At 56.4% G+C, this 24,248-nt stretch overlaps 1 protein-coding gene across 2 annotated transcripts; it reads left to right on the top strand.

The window, feature by feature from the left end:
* Window positions 1-583: 583 nt before the first annotated feature.
* Window positions 584-22,836, top strand: RNASET2 (ribonuclease T2). 2 transcript variants are annotated; one of them, XM_066372882.1, is made up of 10 exons: window positions 584-725; window positions 862-1,053; window positions 3,507-3,567; window positions 6,268-6,323; window positions 7,676-7,733; window positions 11,506-11,576; window positions 17,897-18,010; window positions 20,168-20,213; window positions 21,743-21,817; window positions 22,468-22,836. In XM_066372882.1, the coding sequence occupies exons 2-10, from the start codon at window positions 965-967 to the stop codon at window positions 22,645-22,647; spliced, it is 750 nt and encodes a 249-aa protein (XP_066228979.1). In that variant the 5' UTR covers window positions 584-725; window positions 862-964; the 3' UTR covers window positions 22,648-22,836. The 2 variants fall into 2 exon arrangements, with proteins under 2 accessions (XP_066228979.1, XP_066228978.1); XM_066372881.1 differs by having other exon boundaries at window positions 595-743; window positions 888-1,053.
* Window positions 22,837-24,248: the final 1,412 nt, after the last annotated feature.

The following is a 24,248-nucleotide window of genomic DNA, read 5'->3' as shown; positions in this document are numbered from 1 at the left end:
GAGACACTTTCACTGGTTCCTCTTAGTTGGGAATTCATGGGTCCCCTCCCGCAGATGCGGATGACCCCCGCAACCTTGGTGCTTCAGGATGGCGCTCCTACCCACTGAGTCAACCGGCCAGGGCCAAGACATGGATATATATTTTTTAGCATAAAGGAAAAGAGAGAAAAGGGAACAGAATTGTGGAGCGTGCCTAAGTTATTCAGAGGAAGGAGCTGAAGGAACCAGAAAGGGACAAGAAGTGGCTGGAAAACCGGGGAGGTGAGAACACAAAAGGAGATCGCGAGGGAGGGAGTGGTGAGTCCAGTCCGTGCAAGGTTTGCCCCCCCGCCGTGTGGGACAGGGGCCTCAGCCCGGCCATAAGGGACGGGCTCGTCCGCCGCCGAGGCGCAGGGAGCAGGCAGGGACACCGAGGACGTCAGGGACGGTGGCTCTGAAACAGACCTCGCGCTGTCGGGGACGGGAGCGGGTCGGGGCCAGGTTGGAAGGACAGGCTCTTCCGAGCCGAAAGGGACTGACCCGGCGGGGGCGAGTCCTCCGGCTGGGGCGTGTCCAAGGTGGGGCGTCGGGGGCGGGTCTGCCCGCCGGCGCTCCGCGTCCGGCGTCGGGGCGGGTCCGGGCCGGGGGCGGAAACACTCGTGCTCGGTGGCCGCAGCTGCGGGGACAGCGGGGTGCGCCGGGGGTCGCGGTGCAGGCAGAGACGCGGGCGCGTCTGGCGGGCTCCGGTGAGGCGTTGGGCTCGGGTCCGGGGAGGAGGTTCGCGGGGCCTGGGGGGCGGGAGCCCCCTCGTGGGCGGGACTGGCGGCGCTCCCGTAGCAGGCCGTTGCAAAGACGGGCTGAAGACAGTGTGTCCATTTTCAGGGAAGCGCGGGCCCCGGCCTGGACAGTGTGTCCGTGTGTCCCGCGCGCTTTGGGAGCCGAGTCTTGTTGCCGCTGCCGTGTCGCTCCCACGGGGACCGGCGCCATGAAGCCTGCAGCCCCTCGCCGCGTTCTCCTGCGCGCCCTGTGCCTGGCCTGCTGCTACCTGTGCTGCGCGCACGGGCTCTGGAAGAGGTGCGCACCTGGGCGCGCGGTGCCGGTCCCACCCGCGGTCCGTGGGGCCCCGGGTTTCCTGCGCGGGCGGCGGGAACTGCAGGGGGTCCTAGCGTCGGAGAGGGGGGTCGTGCCGGGTAGACGCGGTGGGTGCGCGCTCTGCAATCTCACCAGAGATTGTTTGGATTCCAGTACAGGCTGGCTGACCTGGTGCTGGTTCCTCCTTTTAAGGCCACAGACCTCCTCTCTTTCCCTCCCCCTCTCATTCTTTCTGTCCCAGCGGACAACTGGCCTGGGGGCAGATCGGCTACATTGTAGAGCACTCGCACGTGATGTACAGGAAACCAGAATTCTAGCACCGGATTTGAATTTTTCCTTTCTCTCTTTTATTTGAGTCGTGATCGCAGGGGTAAAGGAGTATATCAAAGGAGTATATCAAACTTACACAGTAGGTGTGGGTGTTAACTTTTTCACGGAAGTTTTAATGCAGCCGTTGCTGTTGCTGTTTTATCATAGACTTTAAAAGGTAACCTTATATTTTAGTTTTCCCAGAAAGCATATTTTTTGAAGAGCTACAGTCATGAGTTAAATTGTGCCATCTGGTTCAGACGGTCACTGGTTGAGTGTGACCTGCGTATTCCGACCCAGATGTGTGACCTTGGAGCTCTGTGTCCGGCAGCTTGCTCACCTGTAAAGGAGAAATAAAAAAAATAGCCCCTGCCCCCTAGGGTGGATGCAAGAAGTCAGTTACTGAACGGGCTGTGCTTCAAACCCTGTCTGGCCACGACTCATCGGTCGAAGTTATTTACAGGTTGGAGCATGTGTGCTTTAAAGTCATGCACCTGCTTTAACGGGACAGCTGCCTGACCGAGGCATGTTTTGTGGGACATGAAGTTGGCCCAGACCCCCTAGGGCTGCACAGGTCAGCGGGTGTTTTCCCAAGTCCAGGTCAGGCTGAGAACTCAGCGTCTGGCCTCTCCCTAGCTCAGGGGCTCCTGCAGCTTCTCCGTTACTCTGGGAAGAGGCTTCCCTAGCGCCTGGATTGCAGGTGGACGTTGTGTTACCGATGTTCTAAGTCTTGATTGTTTTATTGTCAACGGCAAACTGATGGTCTGGTGGTCTAATTCTCACGCTGAGGTTTCTCTGTCTCCCCCACCCCCCTCCCCAAGTTATAAGAGAAAGTTTATTTAGAAAGACACAGAGGTGGTAGACGTGAGCCAGCCGGGCTGCGGGCTGTGTGGGCTCAGGAAACAAGTTACAGAAGCAGAAGAATGGAGCTTAGGAGAGAGGTGGGCAAAGGTCACACACCTGGGAGGAACGACAGGGGGAAGAGAAAGGTGCAGGCATGCTCTGGAGAGGGAGAGCGCTTTTTCCTTCTATACTGACCGCCTGCCTTGTTATTTTAGACTAAAACCGAGGTTTTGCAACATCCTGAGTTCTGTGCTTACACGGCAGTCCTTGCCTGCTGACGGGAGTGAATGTGTGAGGACTGAATTCTGCTTCACTTGTGGCCCCTCAGCGAGCAGAGGTCCGCTGTGGCTGTCCTCCATCCATAGCCTGAGTTCTCTCCCAGGCAGCCGGGGCTGCTCCTCTGTCTGTCTGTTTGTCTGTCTGCCCGAGCATCACAAACGGGGCTGGAGCCTTCTGCTGGGAGTCCCCCATCTTGGTGTCAGTGTGGTGTGCCGCATTCTAGACGGCGCCCCCGGGGGTCGGACGGGCACCCTCTGATCCAACCTACCCGTCTGTCTGCGGAGAACAAGGGAAGCCCCTCTCTGAGTGGGGCGGGGACAAATGCCCTTCAGGCCACTTGGGGTCCTTTTGGTGCCAAGTGAACAATTGAGTTTTCAGGGCCTGTGGGTTTCACCGAGGTCGACAGGGCGGTGGGTCCGTTTCTAAGCCAGGAGCATCCTTAGGGCAGAGGTGCTTGGTGGCTGCTGCCTCATCCACCCCGGTCTCAGCTGTCCTGCAGGGGGCCTTCCCGGCTTCCTGACCTCGATGTCAACCCCCTGCCCACCGCGGCCATGCCCCTGAGCTCCCTCAGTCATGTTCTTCACCCCGTTTTCACGTCCTGATGCCCCGGATGTGCTTTTCTTCCTGGGCCATTGTCTTCCCTCCGGCGTGTGCGCTTCAGGAAGGTGGGGACTGGTCTCTCGCTCAGGGCAGTGACCTCGTCTCACCATAGTGCCCTGGGACTGGTCTCTCACTCAGGGCAGTGACCTTGTCTCACCATAGTGCCCTGGGACTGGTTCCTGGCTCAGGGCAGTGACCTCGTCTCACCATAGTGCCCTGGGACTGGTCCCTCGCTCAGCGCATCCCACAGCAGTGCCTGGCCTGTCGCAGACTCTCAGTGTTTCTTGAATGAATGAGATCATGGGTAGATGGATGGATAGATGGATTGATGGACGGACGGACGGATGGATTTTCCTGTCACTTTAAAGAAGTTCTCGGAAATGGAGTTCCTTGTCTTTTAACAGTGGCAACCACGAATGGAAAAAGCTGATTATGGTTCACCACTGGCCCGCAACAGTGTGCAAGGTGAGTGCTTCCGCCTCGGTGGCCCCTGTGATCCAGGGAGACCCCGCGAGAGGGGGGTAGGTGACGTCCCTCCCTAATTGCCTCCACTGTGGGTGCAGGGGTGTCTGCCCCATGGCTGTGCCTTCCCTGCAGGACCCTTCCTCCAGGAGGGCTGTGCGGTAACTTCCAGGGGCCGTGACACAGCGCCACTCACTAGGTGGCTCAGAACGTCAGAAGTTCATTCTCTCGGGTCCGGAGGTTGGAAGTCTGAAGCTGGGGGTGTCGGCAGGGTGGGTCCCTTCTAGAAGCTTCGGGTGTTGCCGGCAATCCTGGGCGTTGTGTGGGTTGTAGACACATCGCTCCAGTGTCTGCTGTGGGTTCCCCTGGTGGTCTCTGTTCTGTGTCTCTCTCTTTCTCATCAGGGCCCCAGAGTTGGATTTAGGGCCCATCCCAATCCAGGCTGACCTCACCTTCACTTGGTGACATCTGCAAAGACCCTACACAGACACAGGGGGGTTAGGACTTCGGCACCGTGGCCGGGGCAGGATTCAGCTCCCACAGGCGCTGGCTTGCCTCCTCCCTTCCTGATGGCCACACAGCATTGCCGGGTCCTCAGCGCAAACGCTGCCCCTTGTCCCCTGAGGGTTGGTCTTTCTGTCTGTCGCTGTGTCTCGTCCTGTGCCCAGTGTCCTTTCAGAGTGTCACCGCGGAGGGAGCCCTGCCTCGGTGGCGGGGGGCGGGAGCTCTCTCTGAAACGGAGGGGTCCTGTCCCAGCCTGCTCCCCGCGGGCCCTGTCCCCACACACCGTTCTGTGGGTGGTGCGTAAAGCCGGGTGTTAACTACCCAGATTGCTGAGCCGTCCCTAATTGTATCGATGGTGTTCCTGAAATTTTCACTCAAGACTCTCGAAGTCAGAAGAGGCCTTGTCCTCTCATGGCTGAGGGCTGGAAGCAGGCGGTAATTGTGGGGTGGGGGTCCTCTCCGGGGTGCTGGGCCCTGGGCTTTGCTTTCCTCAGCCCTTAGAACACGGCCTTCCTTTCACTTCCCCACTGAGTGATGTTTCTGTTGATAAATGAAAACGAAACATCGCCTGGTAGTCTCGCTAAGTTGCGCTCTTGATCCGGAAACGTCTCTGACAGTGTAGACTCGACCTAGGCGGCAGCGCCTGTCCGGTGTCCTGCACACTGTGCAGCCATTGTCCTTTCTGCCCCGGGGCGGCCTCTCTGCTCTGGGGCAAGGCCGGGTGGGGGAGGGGGCAGCTGCCTGTCACCTGTGTCCCCGTTCTGTCTTCTGCAGCCTGGTCCTGGCTCCTGGGCCATTTGGGTTTGTGGCAGGAAGGACCTGTGTGGGGAGCTGTGTCCTGGGTAACGCTGGAGGTTGTCCCGCAGGGCAGGGGGCTGTCCTCTGGGGGGGGGGCATTCACCTGACAGTGTGGGGGTGCTCAGGTGTGCTGGTGTCAACCTGCTGGGGTTGCCGTCTTGCCTGGAGGCTTTAGAAACGAGAGAGTCTAACAAGTTATTCGCTAGTGAGCTGTCATTATTAAGAAGTGGATTTCAATGCGGGGTGGCCACGGCAGAGGCTCTGTTGTTCCCGTCAAGGTCAAGGTGTCATCCAGGAGTGATTTGGACCTTGCCTGCGCTGGGGCAGGTCTGTGCCCTCAGTGCTCAGCAGGGTCCCTGGGGCACCTGCCAGAAGGCTAGCTGACAATGACAGGAGCTGCCCTGTGGCCTCAGTCACTGATGCACTCTCCGAGACCCTGAAGGTAGAGCCTGCAGAAGGCCTCCACTGGGCACTGGGTCCTGGCTTGCTCTTCAGAACCCTGACCCGCAGCTTTGGGCTGTGGTTCCCGGGGGGTCGGTAGAGGTGAAGTCTGCGAGCTGCTGGGCTGATGCTGCCCGTTTCTCTCCGTTCCTCTGCCCGGTCATTGTGTGTGGCCTCCCCCTCTCAGACATTTCCTCACCTCACCAGACCTTCCTTAATGTCCAAGCCAACTGTGGAAGAAGCCACATCCCACAAACCGTGATTCGGAGTGGAGAGGGGTTGGACGCGTGAGCAGGCCGCCTGCCTTGGCCCTCACCAGACTCCTACGTCTGCTTTCTGTTTGGGTACCTGGTTCGATAGGGAAACGGCCTTCCTGACGGCTGCTTATTCTGGAAAAACTCCATTTCAGCTAAACAGTTTGGTGGTCCCTATGAAGGGTTATACTGAGACTGGCATCCCTGTGATTGTATCTCTCTTATGACGGACGCCTGTTCCCACCTGGGCATGTGTATGGCTCCAGATGTTCAACAGTTCCTGTTTCGCTGATGTGTTTGGAGCTGGCGCCTGAACAAACGAGAGGCCGGTGGGGTATTTTCATTATCATCAGCCTTTTGTTCTAAAACATTTACTCAGAAATCACTTGTAGGCAAATAGGAGCGTTTCCATCAGATTGACTTAATTTGCGAGCACATTAAAAAAGAGAGAGAGAGCAAAAAAATAGGTTATTAGTTCTGTCATTTAAATTGAGGATCAGTCCAGTCACTGCAAAGACACCACCCAGTGTCCTTTTCTCAGGAACGCGTTGCTGGATGAATTTGTTGCAGTCGAACAGGGAAAGTGTTTTGCGTTAGCCCCGGACCATGTGTCATGGCCGTGCGTCAGAAAGAGCAAGGAAGGTGGCTACGTGTGTTTCAGTAAGCAATGATCCGATTGTGTGTTCTGTGTCCTTTCTTTCCCCAGGAAGTGGAAAAGGACTGCAGAGACCCTCCGGACTACTGGACAATACACGGTTTATGGCAAGCGCTCAGTGCAATGGAAACAGTGTCCCAGGGAGCCGGCTAACGGGAGACTAGCTTGAGCCTGGTCCTGACACTCACAGACTTGTCACTTTGTTGGAGCTTATTTTCATTGACCCAGCAGTGGACTGGATAGATCAGATCCTCTTTTAGAAAACATCTTTCGTGTTTCTACCGTAATAACCCTAGTGCGGTTGCTGTTTTAAGTTCTGTTTTGATAGAATAGTAACAGTCTAGTTTCAATATGCATGGAAGGGCTCTGGGTATATTTGATGGCTAAATTTTAATTCTCTCATTTCTTCTCTGGGTGGGCAGTAAGTAAATGTGTACAGATGTATAATCTATTTCATACATGTTTCACAGACACCCAGGTTGGCTTCTCCGGTCTTGCCTGCGCTCAGTGTTTAGTTTGCTATCTGCGTATGCATTTGTGGTGCGGAATTCTGCACATTTACTTGCCCCATCAAGGGATCTAACTTGTCCTGCTGCTCAGATGAGGGGGGAGGAGTCCTTCTGGTTTTAGTGACCGCCTGTGTTCCTTGGGGACAGGGATTAGCAGAAAACAAATTAAGCTGGGACCTGGGGACCTGGCCTCTCTCGTCCACCTTCTCTTAGGCTTGTCAGGGACCCGGACACTTGACTGTGGGGGACCCTGGCTTTCTGGGGTTTTCTGAAGACTCTGTTCCGTCCCCTCTGAGCAGGGATGACAGTGCATGGTGATGCTTCTGTCTCCACGGAGGTGGGGGGGTGGACTAGTTTCAGGTCAGGGACAGTTACCTGTTGATGCTGGAAACACAATGAGTCTATAAGACCTCGTGGGCTTAGCTGCATCTGTAGACGGAGAACGGACACGTGAGGACAGAGTTACGTGCAGATAGACAGGGGACGTAGGTGGGTGTTACAAGAGATCATCCCAGCTGATCAGACGCCATCACCAGGCACTGAGCCCTTTATGTATGTTGTTTCCCTAATCTTCTCCTCCACGTGAAGGGATAAACTCTTGCTGTCCTCACGTGGCTGAGGAGCTGGGTTTGCAGAGGGCATGTCCCTGGGACTTGGGTTGGGGAGGGTGGGGACTAGGACACACAGCCCTGACTCGGAGCGCCCCCTGCTGGGTGTCCACCAGGCGTGCTCTGCTGTTTGCTTCGGGCTGGGATGTTTTCACACAACCTCTTTGTGTCTGTGACTGCTGTCCTGGTCCTGGGCACTCTGTTAGATGACCCACAGGGCCTGAGGCTACTTAGAGACCCCGTGTCCTCCGCAGACCTCAGTGGAAATGTTTTCATATGTCCCTTTGGAGCCCATCCCACCCAAGACTAATCTCTCTCTCTCTCTCTCTTTTTGATTTCCAGGGCTGACAAAGCTGAGCAGTGCAACCGATCGTGGCCCTTTAACTTGGAAGAGATTAAGGTATTAACTTTTAATTGTATGCTGCAGGGTTTTGCCCAGGATTGTATCTGCTCTTCCTCAGTGTGACCTTGGGGGCGTGCTTTACAGCAAGGGGTCCCGAGCGTGTTCACCAGGATCGAGCCTCTGGCATTCTGGTATACATGAGCGTCTGAAGTGACCCCACAGATGAGAGACACGCTGACCCTCTCCTCCTCTGCCCACACCCCTGGGAGCGAACTGGGGGAGGTGAAACAGGTGGGACAGCAGGGGCTCTCACCTGCCAGTCCAGCCCCCCATCCCCACTGCCCCCCGCCCGCGTGGTGGACGGTGAGCTCGTCAGGACAGCAGGGGCTCTCACCTGCCAGTCCAGCCCCCCATCCCCGCTGCCCTCTGCCCGCGTGGTGGACGGTGAGCTCGTCAGGACAGCAGGGGCTCTCACCTGCCAGTCCAGCCCCCCATCCCCACTGCCCTCTGCCCGCGTGGTGGACGGTGAGCTCGTCAGGACAGCAGGGGCTCTCACCTGCCAGTCCAGCCCCCCATCCCTGCTGCCCTCTGCCCGCGTGGTGGACGGTGAGCACATCAGGTCAGCAGGGGCTCTCACCTGCCAGTCCAGCCCCCCCATCCCCACTGCCCTCCGCCCGCGTGGTGGACGGTGAGCACATCAGGTCAGCAGGGGCTCTCACCTGCCAGTCCAGCCCCCCCACCCCCACTGCCCTCCACCCGCGTGGTGGATGGCGAGCTCGTCAGGACAGCAGGGGCTCTCACCTGCCAGTCCAGCCCCCCCACCTTCCCATCCCCACTGCCCTCCGCCCGCGTGGTGGACGGCGAGCACGTCAGGACAGCAGGGGCTCTCACCTGCCAGTCCAGCCCCCCTATCCCCCACCTTCCCATCCCCACTGCCCCCCGCCCGCGTGGTGGACGGTGAGCTCGTCAGGACAGCAGGGGCTCTCACCTGCCAGTCCAGCCCCCCATCCCCGCTGCCCTCTGCCCGCGTGGTGGACGGTGAGCTCGTCAGGACAGCAGGGGTTTACAGAATGTTCACGTGGTACCCTGGCTGTCCTTTCTGGCCCGGGTGGGGTAGGTCTCTAACCTGGGGTTGTGAGCAGGGAGGAAGTGTCCAGTCAGTCCAGTACAAAGTAACTCACAGGCCAGAGTGTATAAGAGAGGTCAGCCGAGTGCTACTTTGAGACACCGCTATTTCACGTGTGCGCCCATACACACAGGTGCCTACCTTTCCTCAGGGGGGGGTGTAACCAGTCATCTGTCGGGGTGACTGGTAACTGGACTAACAGGACAGGGTCTGCGAGGTCCCCGGGGCCTCCCTGCCAACACGGGGCAGAGTCAGGGTTTGCTAGTATTATGGGTCAGTTCCCAGGCATGTGCGGCCCCCAGAAAGTCAAGGTAACCAGTTCTAAACTCCTCATAGGCTCTAGTCCAAGAGGATTCTTTTCTCCTTTTTCCTTCCTGCGAGGACCCTCGGGCGCGTGGACAGCTGTAGAAATCAGTGGTACACCCCAAAGCCAGGTGAAGTCTCCGTCCTGAGACCTGTTCCTCTTCCCAGACTCACTTCAGGTCCCCTCTGCTCCCTTAGGGACGCTCCTGGCTGCTCCTGACCCCTAAGTGGAATTAGAGGTTAATCTATTCAGCGACAATGTATTGAGTGCCCACTGCCAGGTCCTGTGCTCGGGGCTAGAGACACAGTAAACACAGTCAGACGTGATCTCTGGCCCATGTCGCTTATAGTTGGGATGTGGGTGCTAATGAAGTCACCTCACCCACTCAGAGTTACAAACCGGGTGCCCGGAGAGAGAAGTGGCCAGAGCTTAGGCCCACGGACCTGAGCGAGGCTCCTCTGAGGAGGTGACTTTTGAGCTGGAATCCGGATTAACTAGGTGAAGGGTAAGAGAGGCTAAGGAGGCAGCATGTGCAAAGGCCCTGGGGTAGAGAGTACGGAACTTTTTTTTTTTTTTTTTTTTTTTTTACAGAGACAGAGAGTCAGAGAGAGGGATAGATAGGAACAGAGAGAGATGAAAAGCATCAATCATTAGTTTTTCGTTGCGACACCTTAGTTGTTCATTGATTGCTTTCTCATATGTGCCTTGACCACGGGCCTTCAGCAGACTGAGTAACCCCTTGCTCGAGCCAGCGACCTTGGGTCCAAGCTGGTGAACTTTGCTCAGACCAGATGAGTCCGCACTCAAGCTGGGGACCTCGGGGTCTCGAACCTGGGTCCTCTGCATCCCAGTTTGATGCTCTGTCCACTGCGCCACCGCCTGGTCAGGCGAGAGTAGGGAACTTTTGAGAGACCGGGAGGAAGCCAGTATGGCTCGGGTGAGCTGCGAGCCGGGGCCGTGTTCAGGGCCAGGTCACAAGGAGCCTGGTGTGCTGCTTCAGGATCGTTTCTCGGACCTGAGACCCGCGGGGCATCACTGGAAGCACTGCAACGGAAGAAGGAAGTAGCCTAGTGTGTCTCTCTGATGTCTCTCTGGCTGCATGTTGGTGGTGAGATTCAGACACTGGTGGTTCGCTTGTCTCATAGCAGAGTGTCTAATTCAGCAACCATCGCAAACAAAAGAGGCCTAGTTTGGACAATAGATTGTCTTATCACTCTGCATCTTCCTCCAAGGCCAGTGAGGGCTGAAGCCAGACTGTGGGGGTGGAAGCAGGTAGAGATGAAGACAGCACAGTGGACAGCTCCTGAGAGGCGTTGGGCCACAGGAGGAGGATGCCAGGGCTGTATGGGAGGGGGTGGGGCAGGAGCTCAACTGGTTTGGTCACTGATGGGTTGATGGGAAGGACTTAGGCCAGGAGGGGTGACAAGAGAAAGTGAGGTCGTCCTGTTTCTTAACATACCATTTCAAGTCTAACCTTTTGGTCTAGTGGGTGGGTAGCAATTAAAGAGGACACTTGAACACAGTTCCGTTTAGGGTCACTGTCCGTAGATGTGGGAGTGTGTCAACCGCCCAGCTCCAACTAGCTTCTCTCCAGCTTGTGTTTTGTGTGGTGGTTTGTTTGCTTTAATTAGTAGATGTTACTTTTGAGGGCAGTTGTAGAAACCTTGAAGAAACTTAAGTGGCTTGCATTCATGTGGCATGTTTACTACAATTGGTGGACCAGTGTTGATACATTGTTACTGAGTCAAGTCCACAGTTTACATTAGTATCCCTCTTTGTGTTGAACGTTCTGTGGGTTTGGACCATGTATAATGACCCGTATCCACCATTACAGTGCCAGACAGAGTAGTGTCACTGCCTTCAAGTCTGCTGAGGACTGTCTGGTCACCCCTCTACCTCCTCTCCTCCAAACCCTGGCAACATCCGATATTTATAGTCTCCATGGTAATATATGTATAAGTGTCCTCCATGTTTTTTCATAACTGGATGGCTCACTTCTCAGGGCTTAGTGTACACTCTTTTTTTGCACTCACCTATGAGAGCTTATGTTTTCAAAGGTGCTTATGGTTACTCAGCTTTTACTTTTATTATTAGTATTATTAATTTGCTTATTGATTTTAGAGAGAGAAGAAAGAGAGAGACAGAATCGATCTGTTTCTGTATGTGCCCTGACTAGAGATCGAACCCACAACCTTAGTGTATCGGAATGATGCTCTAACCAACCAAGCTATCCGGCCAGGACTCAGATTTCCTGTTTAGATACGTCTTAAACACTTCATACAAAATAAGCACAGAATTATGATAACTCTCGCCTGAGCATTACTAATGCACAGAGATCAGTTCTTTTCGTGCATTAGTTTATCTGCACTTATTTATTTATTTATTTTTATCCTACGTAGGATCTTTTGCAAGACATGAAGATATACTGGCCTGACGTGATCCACTCGGCCGCTAACCGCAGCTCTTTCTGGTAAGTCGACGTCCCGACGGCCATCACACCTGAGGCACAGGTGAGCGCCTCCCGAGGCCGTGCAGTGAAACTGCGGGAAACACGGGTGACAGGTGACAGCACCTGTCCTCGGAGGCTGACAGGTGTGAACAGCCTTCAATCCGGAACACCCTCATCTGTTGTGCCGTTCTGGGGGTCTCCCCCTCTTCCGTGGATCAAGCATGAGGGCAAGGCGAATGCACTTTACACGCTTGTTTTTAATCCTGTTCTTTTTACTCATTACTTCATTTTAAAAACCTTTTTCTCTGCTGAGGTTTAAATAACTTGCAGATCTGAGAAGCTGTCACTGCACATCAGATAGGAGGGAATTTCTGAGAGAAATTGCGCTGCTGTCTTGAAATAGATCAAGAAAAAAAAAGAAAACCAGGTTAAGAAGATGAGGATTTCTTTCAAATGGCTTCGGCAGGAGAGAAAGTGAAATTTTCACTTGAGTCTCCGTCCATTAAAATGCCTTTCAATGTAGCGAGAGCTTGAGCCCAGCAGAAAAACGCCACGTGTAATTCAAGACAGATTTTGAAAATCATGGCTTTGGAAGCAGATAAAATTAGCATTCTTTTCATTTATACTTCTACCAACTGAAGATAATTTTTTTTTATCTTTTCCTCTTCACTCTGGTATGTCAGTTTATAAGTTAGATGACAGCTGATCGGATTTTGTCCAAAGAAAGGTTAATTTAACCTGAAATATCTTAATGTAGAGTTTTCAGAAAAGAGTTAAGATGAGAGGAAAAGCTTTTAAAAGCAAACGTGGGCCCTGGCCGGTTGGCTCAGCGGTAGAGCGTCGGCCTGGCGTGCGGAAGTACCGGGTTCGATTCCCGGCCAGGGCACACAGGAGAGGTGCCCATCTGCTTCTCTACCCCTCCCCCTCTCCTTCCGCTCTGTCTCTCTCTTCCCCTCCCGCAGCCGAGGCTCCATTGGAGCAAAGATGGCCCGGGTGCTGGGGATGGCTCCTTGGCCTCTGCCCCAGGCGCTAGAGTGGCTCTGGTCGCGACAGAGCGACGTCCCGGAGGGGCAGAGCATCGCCCCCTGGTGGGCGTGCCGGGTGGATCCCGGTCGGGCGCATGCGGGAGTCTGTCTGACTGTCTCTCCCCGTTTCCAGCTTCAGAAAAATACAAAAAAAAAAAAAGCAAACGTGGAATGAAAATGATGTCGGTGGTCCCGGGCACTGGTGCTCAGTGTGAGATTTTATTTGGGGGACGTGGCAGGAACGTGTTTTAGGACGCGTGGGTCCTGGGAAAGGTGGAGGGGTCCTATCTTCAATACAAATAGAAAAGAGAAGCACTTGGGAAGTTGGGTGATGGGTGGTTCGGGGGTCTCATGCATCTTCTGCGTTCTACACAGTTCTGTAAGTGGTTTCAAATGGATAACGGCCTTCATGAATTCAACAGGGAAAACAGTGAAGAAACATTTACAGGGCACTTCCTGGTATGGTAACTAAGTATATACAAAGTAATACTTCCAGTTGTTACAATGTCGCATGATAGAATCAGTCAGATTTTTTCTACATGGCTTAAAAATAAATCAACAAACAAAGAACCTCTCCTGGGGGCTCAGTCCCTGAAGATGTAATCAGAATAGTGTGGCGGAGGCACGCCCTTGCTTTGTGCTCGCTGAGGGCAACAGTGGTTTACTTTCTCAGGTTACACACTGAAAACTCTGTGTTCTAAGTGACAAAGGTCAACGTGGCATGCTACTTCATACTGTGCTTTCCGGAGCCCCTCAGTACAAAAGGACATCTGTGGAGCCCGTGGCTGGAACAGGGCCCTCCTGTCTCCCTAATTGCCATGCCTGGGTCCCGGTTGTCCGAATCGCCTCGACTGTGGGGGGTCCCAGAGGTGTGCCCCGACCTCGTCACCCAGCTTTATCATCAGCAGGGAGAGGCAGGCTTCTGTCAGAAAACCATTCTGTTTAATCCCAAATAAGAATCCAGCATGCAGAGCAGACAGCCCTGGGTGTTCAAGATCCTTCCCTGAGATGAAATCTGTCGGTAAAATTAGCCACATTGATGACGCCATGTACACGTATTCCTCTGCACAGTAGGGGTTTTGTCTGCCTTTTGGTTCTTGTCAGAAGAAGAACCAGAGTTGAGCCGGGCCCAGTCTGGCAGGGCCCCCTGCCCCCTCACTGTGGCAGGTGTCCCCGGGCCTTGGCCGTCGGTCCCCGAGGAATAGTTGAGGTAACCCAGGCAGTCACAGAAGGGTGACCCCGGCATCTACTTCTTGGAGGATTTGGGAGAGGTGAGGGGGCCCACACAATGGCCACTTCTGATTGGTAATCGACAGCTTTGTGTTAAATGGAAAATGTCTAGTTCCGAATGATGTGGTTCCATGTTTTGAATGACATTAACCGCAATACATTCGTCTGTGTCCTGTGGCTGACATAGTTGAGTTAAGCCGGCTCCAAAAATAATAGTGGACGTTGAATATCGATGTTGAGCTGAGAACTATCTTTGGGTCTAAACGGGTGCTTTAGGTCATCACCCTCTGGCGCCCCGTGGAACAGACTCTCGGGTGGTTCCCTGTGGAGCAGATTCTCGGGTGGTTCCCTGTGGAGCAGATTCTCGGGGGGTTCCCTGTGGAGCAGACTCTCGGGGGGTTCCCTGTGGGGTAGATTCTCGGGGGGCTCCCTGTGGGGCAGATTCTCGGGGGGTTCCCTGTGGGGCAGACTCTCGGGGGGTTCCCTGTGGAGCAGACTCTCGGGGGGTTCCCTGTGGAGCAGACTCTCGGGGGGTTCCCTGTGGGGCAGACTCTCGGGGGGTTCCCTGTGGGGCAGACTCTCGGGGGGTTCCCTGTGGGGCAGACTCTCGGGGGGTTCCCTGTGGGGCAGATTCTCGGGGGGTTCCCTGTGGGGTAGATTCTCGGGGGGTTCCCTGTGGGGCAGACTCTCGGGTGGTTCCCTGTGGAGCAGACTCTCGGGGGGTTCCCTGTGGGGCAGGTTCTCGGGGGGTTCCCTGTGGAGCAGGTTCTCGGGGGGTTCCCTGTGGGGCAGGTTCTCGGGGGGTTCCCTGTGGAGCAGGTTCTCGGGGGGTTCCCTGTGGGGCAGATTCTCGGGGGGTTCCCTGTGGAGCAGATTCTCGGGGGGTTCCCTGTGGAGCAGATTCTCGGGGGGTTCCCTGTGGGGCAGGTTCTCGGGGGGTTCCCTGTGGAGCAGGTTCTCGGGGGGTTCCCTGTGGAGCAGACTCTCGGGGGGTTCCCTGTGGGGCAGATTCTCGGGGGGTTCCCTGTGGAGCAGACTCTCGGGGGGTTCCCTGTGGGGCAGGTTCTCGGGGGGTTCCCTGTGGAGCAGGTTCTCGGGGGGTTCCCTGTGGAGCAGACTCTCGGGGGGTTCCCTGTGGGGCAGATTCTCGGGGGGTTCCCTGTGGAGCAGACTCTCGGGGGGTTCCCTGTGGGGCAGACTCTCGGGGGGTTCCCTGTGGAGCAGACTCTCGGGGGGTTCCCTGTGGGGCAGATTCTCGGGGGGTTCCCTGTGGAGCAGACTCTCGGGTGGTTCCCTGTGGAGCAGATTCTCGGGGGGTTCCCTGTGGGGCAGGTTCTCGGGGGGTTCCCTGTGGGGCAGACTCTCGGGGGGTTCCCTGTGGGGCAGGTTCTCGGGGGGTTCCCTGTGGAGCAGATTCTCGGGGGGCTCCCTGTGGGGTAGATTCTCGGGGGGTTCCCTGTGGGGCAGACTCTCGGGGGGTTCCCTGTGGGGCAGACTCTCGGGGGGCTCCCTGTGGAGCAGATTCTCGGGGGGTTCCCTGTGGGGCAGACTCTCGGGGGGTTCCCTGTGGGGCAGACTCTCGGGGGGTTCCCTGTGGAGCAGATTCTCGGGGGGCTCCCTGTGGAGCAGATTCTCGGGGGGTTCCCTGTGGGGTAGATTCTCGGGGGGTTCCCTGTGGGGCAGATTCTCGGGGGGTTCCCTGTGGGGCAGACTCTCGGGGGGCTCCCTGTGGAGCAGATTCTCGGGGGGTTCCCTGTGGGGTAGATTCTCGGGGGGTTCCCTGTGGAGCAGATTCTCGGGGGGTTCCCTGTGGAGCAGATTCTCGGGGGGTTCCCTGTGGGGCAGATTCTCGGGGGGCTCCCTGTGGGGCAGACTCTCGGGTGGTTCCCTGTGGAGCAGACTCTCGGGTGGTTCCCTGTGGAGCAGACTCTCGGGGGGTTCCCTGTGGGGCAGACTCTCGGGGGGTTCCCTGTGGAGCAGACTCTCGGGGGGTTCCCTGTGGGGCAGACTCTCGGGGGGCTCCCTGTGGAGCAGACTCTCGGGGGGTTCCCTGTGGGGCAGACTCTCGGGGGGTTCCCTGTGGAGCAGACTCTCGGGGGGTTCCCTGTGGAGCAGACTCTCGGGGGGCTCCCTGTGGAGCAGACTCTCGGGGGGTTCCCTGTGGAGCAGACTCTCGGGGGGTTCCCTGTGGGGCAGACTCTCGGGGGGCTCCCTGTGGAGCAGACTCTCGGGGGGTTCCCTGTGGGGCAGACTCTCGGGGGGCTCCCTGTGGAGCAGACTCTCGGGGGGCTCCTTGTGGAGCAGACTCTCGGGGGGTTCCCTGTGGAGCAGACTCTCGGGTGGTTCCCTGTGGGGCAGATTCTCAGGTGGTTCTCCAGTGCCCTGTGGAGCAGGTTCTCGGGGGGTTCCCTGTGGGGCAGATTCTTGGGGGGTTCCCTGGCGCCCTGTGGGGCAGATTCTCGGGTGGTTCTCCAGTGCCCTGTGGAGCAGATTCTCGGGGGGGTTCCCTGTGGGGCAGGTTCTCGGGGGGTTCCCTGTGGGGCAGATTCTCGGGGGGCTCCCTGTGGGGCAGGTTCTCGGGGGTTCCCTGTGGAGCAGATTCTCGGGTGGTTCCCTGTGGGGCAGATTCTCAGGTGGTTCTCCAGTGCCCTGTGGAGCAGATTCTCGGGGGGGTTCCCTGTGGGGCAGGTTCTCGGGGGGCACCCTGTGGGGCAGACTCTCGGGGGGTTCCCTGTGGGGCAGGTTCTCGGGGGGTTCCCTGTGGGGCAGGTTCTCGGGGGGCTCCCTGTGGGGTAGATTCTCGGGGGGCTCCCTGTGGGGTAGACTCTCGGGGGGCTCCCTGTGGGGCAGACTCTCGGGGGGCTCCCTGTGGAGCAGATTCTCGGGTGGTTCCCTGTGGGGCAGGTTCTCGGGGGGTTCCCTGTGGGGCAGGTTCTCGGGGGGTTCCCTGTGGGGCAGATTCTCGGGGGGCTCCCTGTGGGGCAGGTTCTCGGGGGTTCCCTGTGGAGCAGATTCTCGGGTGGTTCCCTGTGGGGCAGATTCTCGGGTGGTTCCCTGTGGGGCAGATTCTCAGGTGGTTCTCCAGTGCCCTGTGGAGCAGATTCTCGGGGGGTTCCCTGTGGGGCAGATTCTCGGGGGGTTCCCTGTGGGGCAGATTCTCAGGGGTTTCCCTGTGGGGCAGATTCTCGGGGGGGTTCCCTGTGGGGCAGGTTCTCGGGGGGCTCCCTGTGGAGCAGACTCTCGGGGGGTTCCCTGTGGGGCAGGTTCTCGGGGGGTTCCCTGTGGGGCAGATTCTCGGATGGCTCCCCAGCGCCCTGTGGGGCAGATTCTCGGGGGTTTCCCTGTGGGGCAGATTCTCGGGTGGTTCCCTGTGGGGCAGGTTCTCGGGGGGTTCCCTGTGGGGCAGATTCTCGGGGGGTTCCCTGTGGGGCAGGTTCTCGGGGGGTTCCCCGGCGCCCTGTGGGGCAGATTCTCGGGGGTTTCCCTGTGGGGCAGATTCTCGGGTGGTTCCCTGTGGGGCAGGTTCTCGGGGGGTTCCCCGGCGCCCTGTGGGGCAGATTCTCGGGGGGGCTCCCTGTGGAGCAGACTCTCGGGGGGCTCCCTGTGGGGCAGATTCTCGGGGGGTTCCCTGTGGAGCAGACCCTCGGGTGGTTCCTCCCGTTTTGCAGAGACCGAGGCATCTCTTAGTAGTTAGCGATTCTCCGTTTCCTGGCTGGTGGCTTAGAGGGGACCACGCGGTAGAGTCCCCGGCTCTGTGGCACTGGCTCGGCCAGGAGGGCCCGGTGCTGTGTGGTTGCGGGTGTGTGACGGTGGCATTTCCTCCTGCTCGGCCTTGTGGTGGCTCCCGGTGGAAGAGCGTGGAGACCTCGCAGCCCACGCGGCGTCCACTGGGCCGTGTCCCAGGTGTAGGGCGTGGAGCCACTGCCCGTGTTTCAGATAAGGAGCTGCGTGCTTCATACCGCGGGAGAGACACATCCTGCCTCCGGCACGTGGATGCCCTCGGCTAGGAGGGAACTGGTGTGAGCCTGTTACTGCGGCTCAGTTTCGTGACGTTTTCACTGAAGATTTTGTAAAACCTTCTTCCAGGAAACATGAGTGGGAGAAACACGGGACCTGCGTGGCCCAGCTGGACACCCTCAACTCGCAGAAGAAGTACTTCGGCGAGGGCCTGGACCTGTATAGGGGGCTTGCCCTGAACAGGTAGGGGCCGCTCGGTCTGGCTGCTCCTCATAGGCCACTTCTCTGTGTGGTAGTCACTCCTGTGCACCTGACACTCAGCTGTGACGTCCCTGTCCCTGGGAGGAGCCTGGAGCCACTCAGCCCGGGCAGCCGCCCCCTTCTCAGTGCTGTGCACCCCGGTGAACTCCAGTGTGATCGTGCTGAGACATGCTCGTGTCTCCTCCCGGGCTTTCTGTGTCACTCTGGGTCACGGTCACACAGAGGGGACACGGGAACTTGGGCCGCCTCTCCGGGTGCGGACATCTGGGACAGTACGTTGGCCTGAGGAAAACGACTGACCAGGGCGTGCCTTGTCCATCTGTCGTTTCCAACGGGAGCGTGTTGAGTGGACAGGGCAGCTTCCCTGCAGGCTGACCAGGACCTCTGGCTGTGCTGCCGTGCCTGGAACTCGCAGGCGGAGGGGGTGGGGCAGGGGGCTGGGAGCCCCAGAAAGCACCCAGAGCCTGAAGCAAGGGGGACAGGTCACTGCTCAGGAACTACCACCCTCTCAGAAATCCCCCCCAGGGCGTCCTGCTGGGGGCTGGACCCCAGCCGCCCGTCAGGCCTTCGGATGAAGAAGGCAGACCTTGGAATCTCTGGTGGTTGCCTCTCTGTTGTACATCGTTACGACGGAGTATCTTTTTCTCAGAGGCAAGCCAGCCAAATGATCTGAAGCTAGCAGGGTTTTCTTTTTATGTATATATTTATAATTTATTACTCTATAGAATATCAAGGTAGCAAACCTGAGAAAAGAATGTAAAATGCCTTGAACCGACATGGTCACACAGCCGACCTGAACTCTAGAGAACTCCACGCTCTAGGGAGGGCTAGACGCCGTCTCCCACGCACGCCCCCGCTCTGCCCCGTCTCCTTGACGACCAAGTCGGGAGGGCTCCTCGCCCCGCTGCCCAGCGGAAGCGGAGGGCAAGCCACGCGGGTCCTTGTTAATTTTCTTTCCCGTCAGCCTCATGGGAAAGAACGGGAAGAAACAGGTCGGCTTTTTATTTTGTTTAACATGACATATTTAAAATATCACTGCAACTTGTGATAAACACAAACATTTGAGAAATTCTGTCTTTGGGCATTTATCTGAGACCTGGCGTTTATCCTACGTGGACAGCACAAGGCAGGTGCGAGGCAAGTTTGTTTCTGGGGCTTCCAGGACCCCCCCCCCCTTGCTCTAGGGGCATCACAACCATGACCGGAGACCCCAGTGCAGTCCTGAGAGAAGCTGTCTGGTCTTTTGTCACAAGGTGCTTTTGTCAGAAGCCACCGCTGGAGAGGCAGGTGTGCCCTGTGGGGCCAGTTCACCATCAGATGATGTCTGTGCCCAGAGAGGTAGCCCAAGTCCCTGTGTCCATTCTGCATGGTCCTAACCCAGATTAGTCCAGGGAGGGTGATGGGGCCAGGGTACCACTGGCATTACTGATGTGACGATTTTTATCTTACCTCTGCGATATAGTCAGTTAATCATAGGACTCTTTGGTTAGGATTTGCCGGAGCTGGTCAGAGCCGCGTGCCGGGTCAGGGGCCCCCAGGCCGTAGGCGTGCGAAGTGTTTATGGGTCTGGCCCAGGGCGGTTTCCTAGCAGTGTTTGCTGACCGCTGGTCCATAGACCCGTCCGTCAGAAATCCCATGCTGGTCTGCAAAAGAGTTAACCACTCTGGTGCTGTAGGAAGATTATAGACCCAGTGGTCTTAGTCAAGTTTGTTTGTGCCCAGGGTGATTTCTGCCTATAATGGTCCCTGAAATAGTTATCCTATTTTCACCAGTCCCCAAGGGTAAAAAGTTTGAAAACCGCTGTTTCCTAGGACAAGCCTAGAATCCAAAATTGATGGCGACCTGTCTTTGAGGACAGGTGTGGTGACTAGGTGGTGTGGGCGGACACCCGGCAGCATCCAGTAGCTGGAAGGAGAGCCCAGACCAGCGGCACGCAGCGTGCAGGAGGCCAGGTCGCCGTGGCTGCCTGTGTGCTCATAGCAGGGTCATTGCTCAAAGTATCGGGGGGGAAAACATCACTTACCTATAAGAGCATCTTCGTGTTTCCTATGGAATGTGATGTTTGAAAAGAACGAGAAAGGAAAATGGACCTTCGTTATATGGCTCATATTTTTGTTTGTTTTTAACTTTAAATTTTAGCGTGCTCCAGAAGTTGGGGATAGTACCATCCGGCAACTACTATCAGGTAAGTCCTGCTTCGAGCTTCTGGCCCAGGGAGTCTTTGCTGACAGGGACACCTGGCCGATGGAGCTGACAGCGTGTGCGCTACACGGGGGCTTGGCTTTCCAGTGACCCAGACCAGCTCCCTCCTGCTTCACTGTTAGGTTTCTGAACGGGCGTGGTTTCTTTCAGTTCTGTTTTCCTGCGTGGATTGTGTGTTAACGGGAGGCTGCTTAGACCAATGATTTTGAAACCCAGAAGCGTGTTCCAGGTTCGGACAGGGCAGGTGGGACACGCAGTTTGGAAAGCATTCGGTTTTATGACATTTTGTTCCAGGAAGAAACGAAATTTGTTTTTGTTCTCATGATGAAACTATGATGTGTCTGTGTGTGTGTGTGTGTGTGTGTGAGTGTCTCTCTCTATATATATCTATATATAACTATATATATACAGACATATATATAGACATATATATAGTTATATACAGATATATATAGTTTTTATGTTAGAATTGTAGAAACTTAAGCATGACCAGGTCTTATCATCAGATAAGCATCACAAAAGGTCATTGTTTCACACTTGGGACAGTCTGCTTTTTTTAAGCAAAATCCTGCTGGTTTACAGCCGCACCTGTGCTTTCCTGTCCCCTGCAAGCACCTCTGAGTAGCTGTCCAGCAGAGACCCTGTGACCTCGCAGTCTGGCCCATTGCTGGATCAGTTGCTGCCTGTCACTTCAGAGAAGTGGGCCAGATTCTTGGAGATGGTTTCATGTCTGTCGTAAGTGTGAATGAGAAAGGTTTGAAGTCGACGACCCATCGTAGTTCTGTGGTCCCGGCACCATGGCTGGACAGGGGGAGTCGAAGCCCTTCAGTTTTGCTCCGTGGTGTCTGTGCTGGGCTGTGGGGCCAGTTCCAGGGAAGCTGTGTCTGTCCCCCATGGAGGGTAAGGAGGGAGGGACAGTGACCTTGAGGACAGAGCATCAACTGCCCCTGGTCACTCTTCTGGGAAGCTCTGAGAAAGTGTTTGCAGGGCCCTTGCATTCATCTGGATTCCCGACAGGTGGAGAAGGGGGAATGTCTGTCACATTGTTGCCCAGAATGTGATTTCAACAATAATAGAAGCAACAGTGGCAACAATGTTCTTGGAGCTGCAGGCAGGCACTTGGCTGGGTATCGGGACCAGCATGGTGTGTGACTCGGGTCGGTCCTGGCCGGTGACAGTCGGTTTGATTTACTGTCAGGGTATTTTCTGCTTCTGCAGCCACACTCGTCCCCGCCTCCCAGGCTCCGGGTGCAGACGGGGGAGTGGAGCAGAGGGAACGAGAGGGTGTGATTGTGCTCTGGTGGATGGAGGCCACATCCTGTCCTTGGGTGGGGACGGGGGCTTGTTCTCAGCCTTTCCTGTCCTGTCTGCCAGCCAGGATTAGCGCTCAGCAAGGAGGAGGTTGTCACCCTCTTGTCACGTGAGGGTGTGAACCAGTGTCACCTCCGAATAGAGGGCTGCAGGATTCTCTCTGCGGAACTCTCATTCCTCACGCACTTTGTTTCATTTCAGATTGCAGATATTAAAGACGCCCTTGCTGGCCTGTACGGGGTCACGCCGAAAATCCAGTGTCTCCCGCCAGAGCAGGTCAGTGCCGGCCTCCCGGTCTCCACCAGGAAGGCGAGTCCCACTTTCCTGGCGGCTTTGTGTTCGCCGTGGAGTTCCCAGGGACGGAGTTGCTCATGTGTGGGGACCAGGGGCGTGTGTGTGTGTGCGTGTGTGTGTGTGTGTGCATGTGTGCGTGTGGGTGGACAGATGCTGTGGGTGGGCTGTGTGTGTGTGTGCGTGTGGGTGGACAGATGCTGTGGGTGGGCTGTGTGTGTGTGCGTGTGGGTGGGCTGTGTGCACGTGAGTGGGTGGAAAGGACCTTACTCTTTGGCTCCATGCCAGGACAGGGTTTGTTTTCTGTCAGCTGAGGAAGGCTCGATTCTTTCAGGATTGGGATGCTCTTCACGGGTTTATCTGTGAAGCCGTCTCCTCCTGACGCCACGGGGCACATGCTACGTGTGTGGCCGTGCCCACACCCCCTCTGTAGTGGGGGGGATGTCTCAGAAAGCATCTGGGGCGGGATCTGGAATCACATCAGCACTGAGGGGCCCCTGGCCGAGGTCAGCGTTGGGGGAAGGGGCTTACCCTTCCTGGAGCCGCCTCTTACTCAGGTTCTAAGTCGTGACTGTCGTAGAACTGTGACCGTGGTCCAGATCTAGAAAGTGAAAGCATCTCTCGTCTCTGCTCAGGGTGAGGAGGTGCAGATCCTGGGGCAGATCGAGCTGTGCTTCACGAAGGACTTGCAGCTGCGGAACTGCACGGAGCCCGGGGAGCCGGCTGGCGGCAGACACCGCGCAGGGCGGGGCAGGCCAGACAGAGCCCTGGAGGTCTGCCAGGACGGCCCCGTCTTCTACCCCCCGCCCCCCTAGGCCAGGCCCTGTGGCCCAAGTCTGGAAATACGTGTGTGGAATAGTGAGAAAACCTCACGGAGCTCCGCTCTCCCCCCGGCAACGCCCCAGGGAGCCTCGTGCTTACAACATTGTCACTCTCTGCTTTTCACTTCACGCCTGAGGGTGGGTTTCTGTAGGACGGGGAATAAAGCTACTTTTTCTCTTTTTCCTTCTTTGTTCATTTCTTTGGTGCCATGGCGTTTGAGCAGGTGGCTCAGACTCAGGAGAACTGGCTTCTGTCCCCCAGGGCAAGCTGCCTTCTCCTCACGGGGGTCATCTTGGGACCTGCCCTCACATAGGGGGCGTCTCCACCTCCTGCCTCAGGGTGGACAGTTCTCTTTCCACGGGGCCAGAGGTGACAAATCATGCTCACCACCAGTGTCTCCCTCGCGGCCTCGTGTGGGCACAGGCATGTCCTCTGGGCTGGCAGGTGCTCTGAGGGTGACCACAGGTGTCTCTTCCTCTCAGAGGCAATCTGGACGTGTTTACAAAGTGCCACGTGGCTTCCCCTGCAGACATAGGGGCCGCCCTGCAAACCGAACCCACAGCTCCGTCTGTATGGGGTTCCCCTTCCTCTCGTCGGGGGGCAGTCTGGGCAATCGGGAAGTCAGCTCTGAGCAACACTGGGTCAGGGGGGCCCGTTCTTGCTGTGCCTGCCCTTCCTGTGATGTGTGGGTGACGTGGCTTTTCCTGCAGACCTAGGGGCCGCCCTGCAAACCGAACCCACAGCTCCATCTGCATGGGGTCCCCTTCCTCTCGTCGGGGGGCAGTCTGGGCAATCGGGAAGTCAGCTCTGAGCAACACTGGGTCAGGGGGCCCGTTCTTGCTGTGCCTGCCCTTCCCGTGCCGTGTGGGTGACGTGGCTTTTCCTGCAGACCTAGGGGCCGCCCTGCAAACCGAACCCGCAGCTCCGTCTGTATGGGGTTCCCTTCCTCTCGTCGGGGGGCAGTCTGGGCAATCGGGAAGTCAGCTCTGAGCAACACTGGGTCAGGGGGGCCCGTTCTTGCTGTGCCTGCCCTTCCCGTGATGTGTGGGTGACGTGGCTTTCCCTGCAGACGACGAGAGAGCACGTTCTCACCGGCTGTGATGCAATGTCGTTCACAGGAAGGACACCTAGCAGTCTGTCACCTGACTGCCCGTGCTTTATTAAAACCACCTTTTAACCTTGTTTCCCCCGGTCTCAGCCCTTTTCTAAAGGTTTTTAGCCATGTGGGTTAAACTAGGACCCATCTAACTGTCTAAAATCATATTGATATTTATTTTATTTAAAAAAAAAAAACACTTCAAATAGAACTTTCTATTTGCCAGGCATTGTGCTAAGCACTCTGAAATATTTATTTAATCCTCAGGACATTTTCTATTAAAAAAATACATATATATATATATATATTATAATATATATATATGTTTTTAAAATTAGTTTCAGAGAGAAAGGAAGGGAGACAGAGAGAAACATCGATCTATTCTCGTTGTGCCCTGACCAGGGATTGAACCGCAATCCTTGCATATTGGAACGATGCTCTACCAGTGGTCGGCAAACTCATTAGTCAGCAGAGCCAAATATCAACAGTACAACGATT

This window comes from Saccopteryx leptura, chromosome 3 (genome assembly GCF_036850995.1).
Source record: "Saccopteryx leptura isolate mSacLep1 chromosome 3, mSacLep1_pri_phased_curated, whole genome shotgun sequence".
In the NCBI taxonomy this organism is placed as follows: Eukaryota; Metazoa; Chordata; class Mammalia; order Chiroptera; family Emballonuridae; genus Saccopteryx; species Saccopteryx leptura.
Note: the sequence above shows the minus strand (reverse complement) of the source record. Positions and strands in the feature narration are given on the sequence as shown.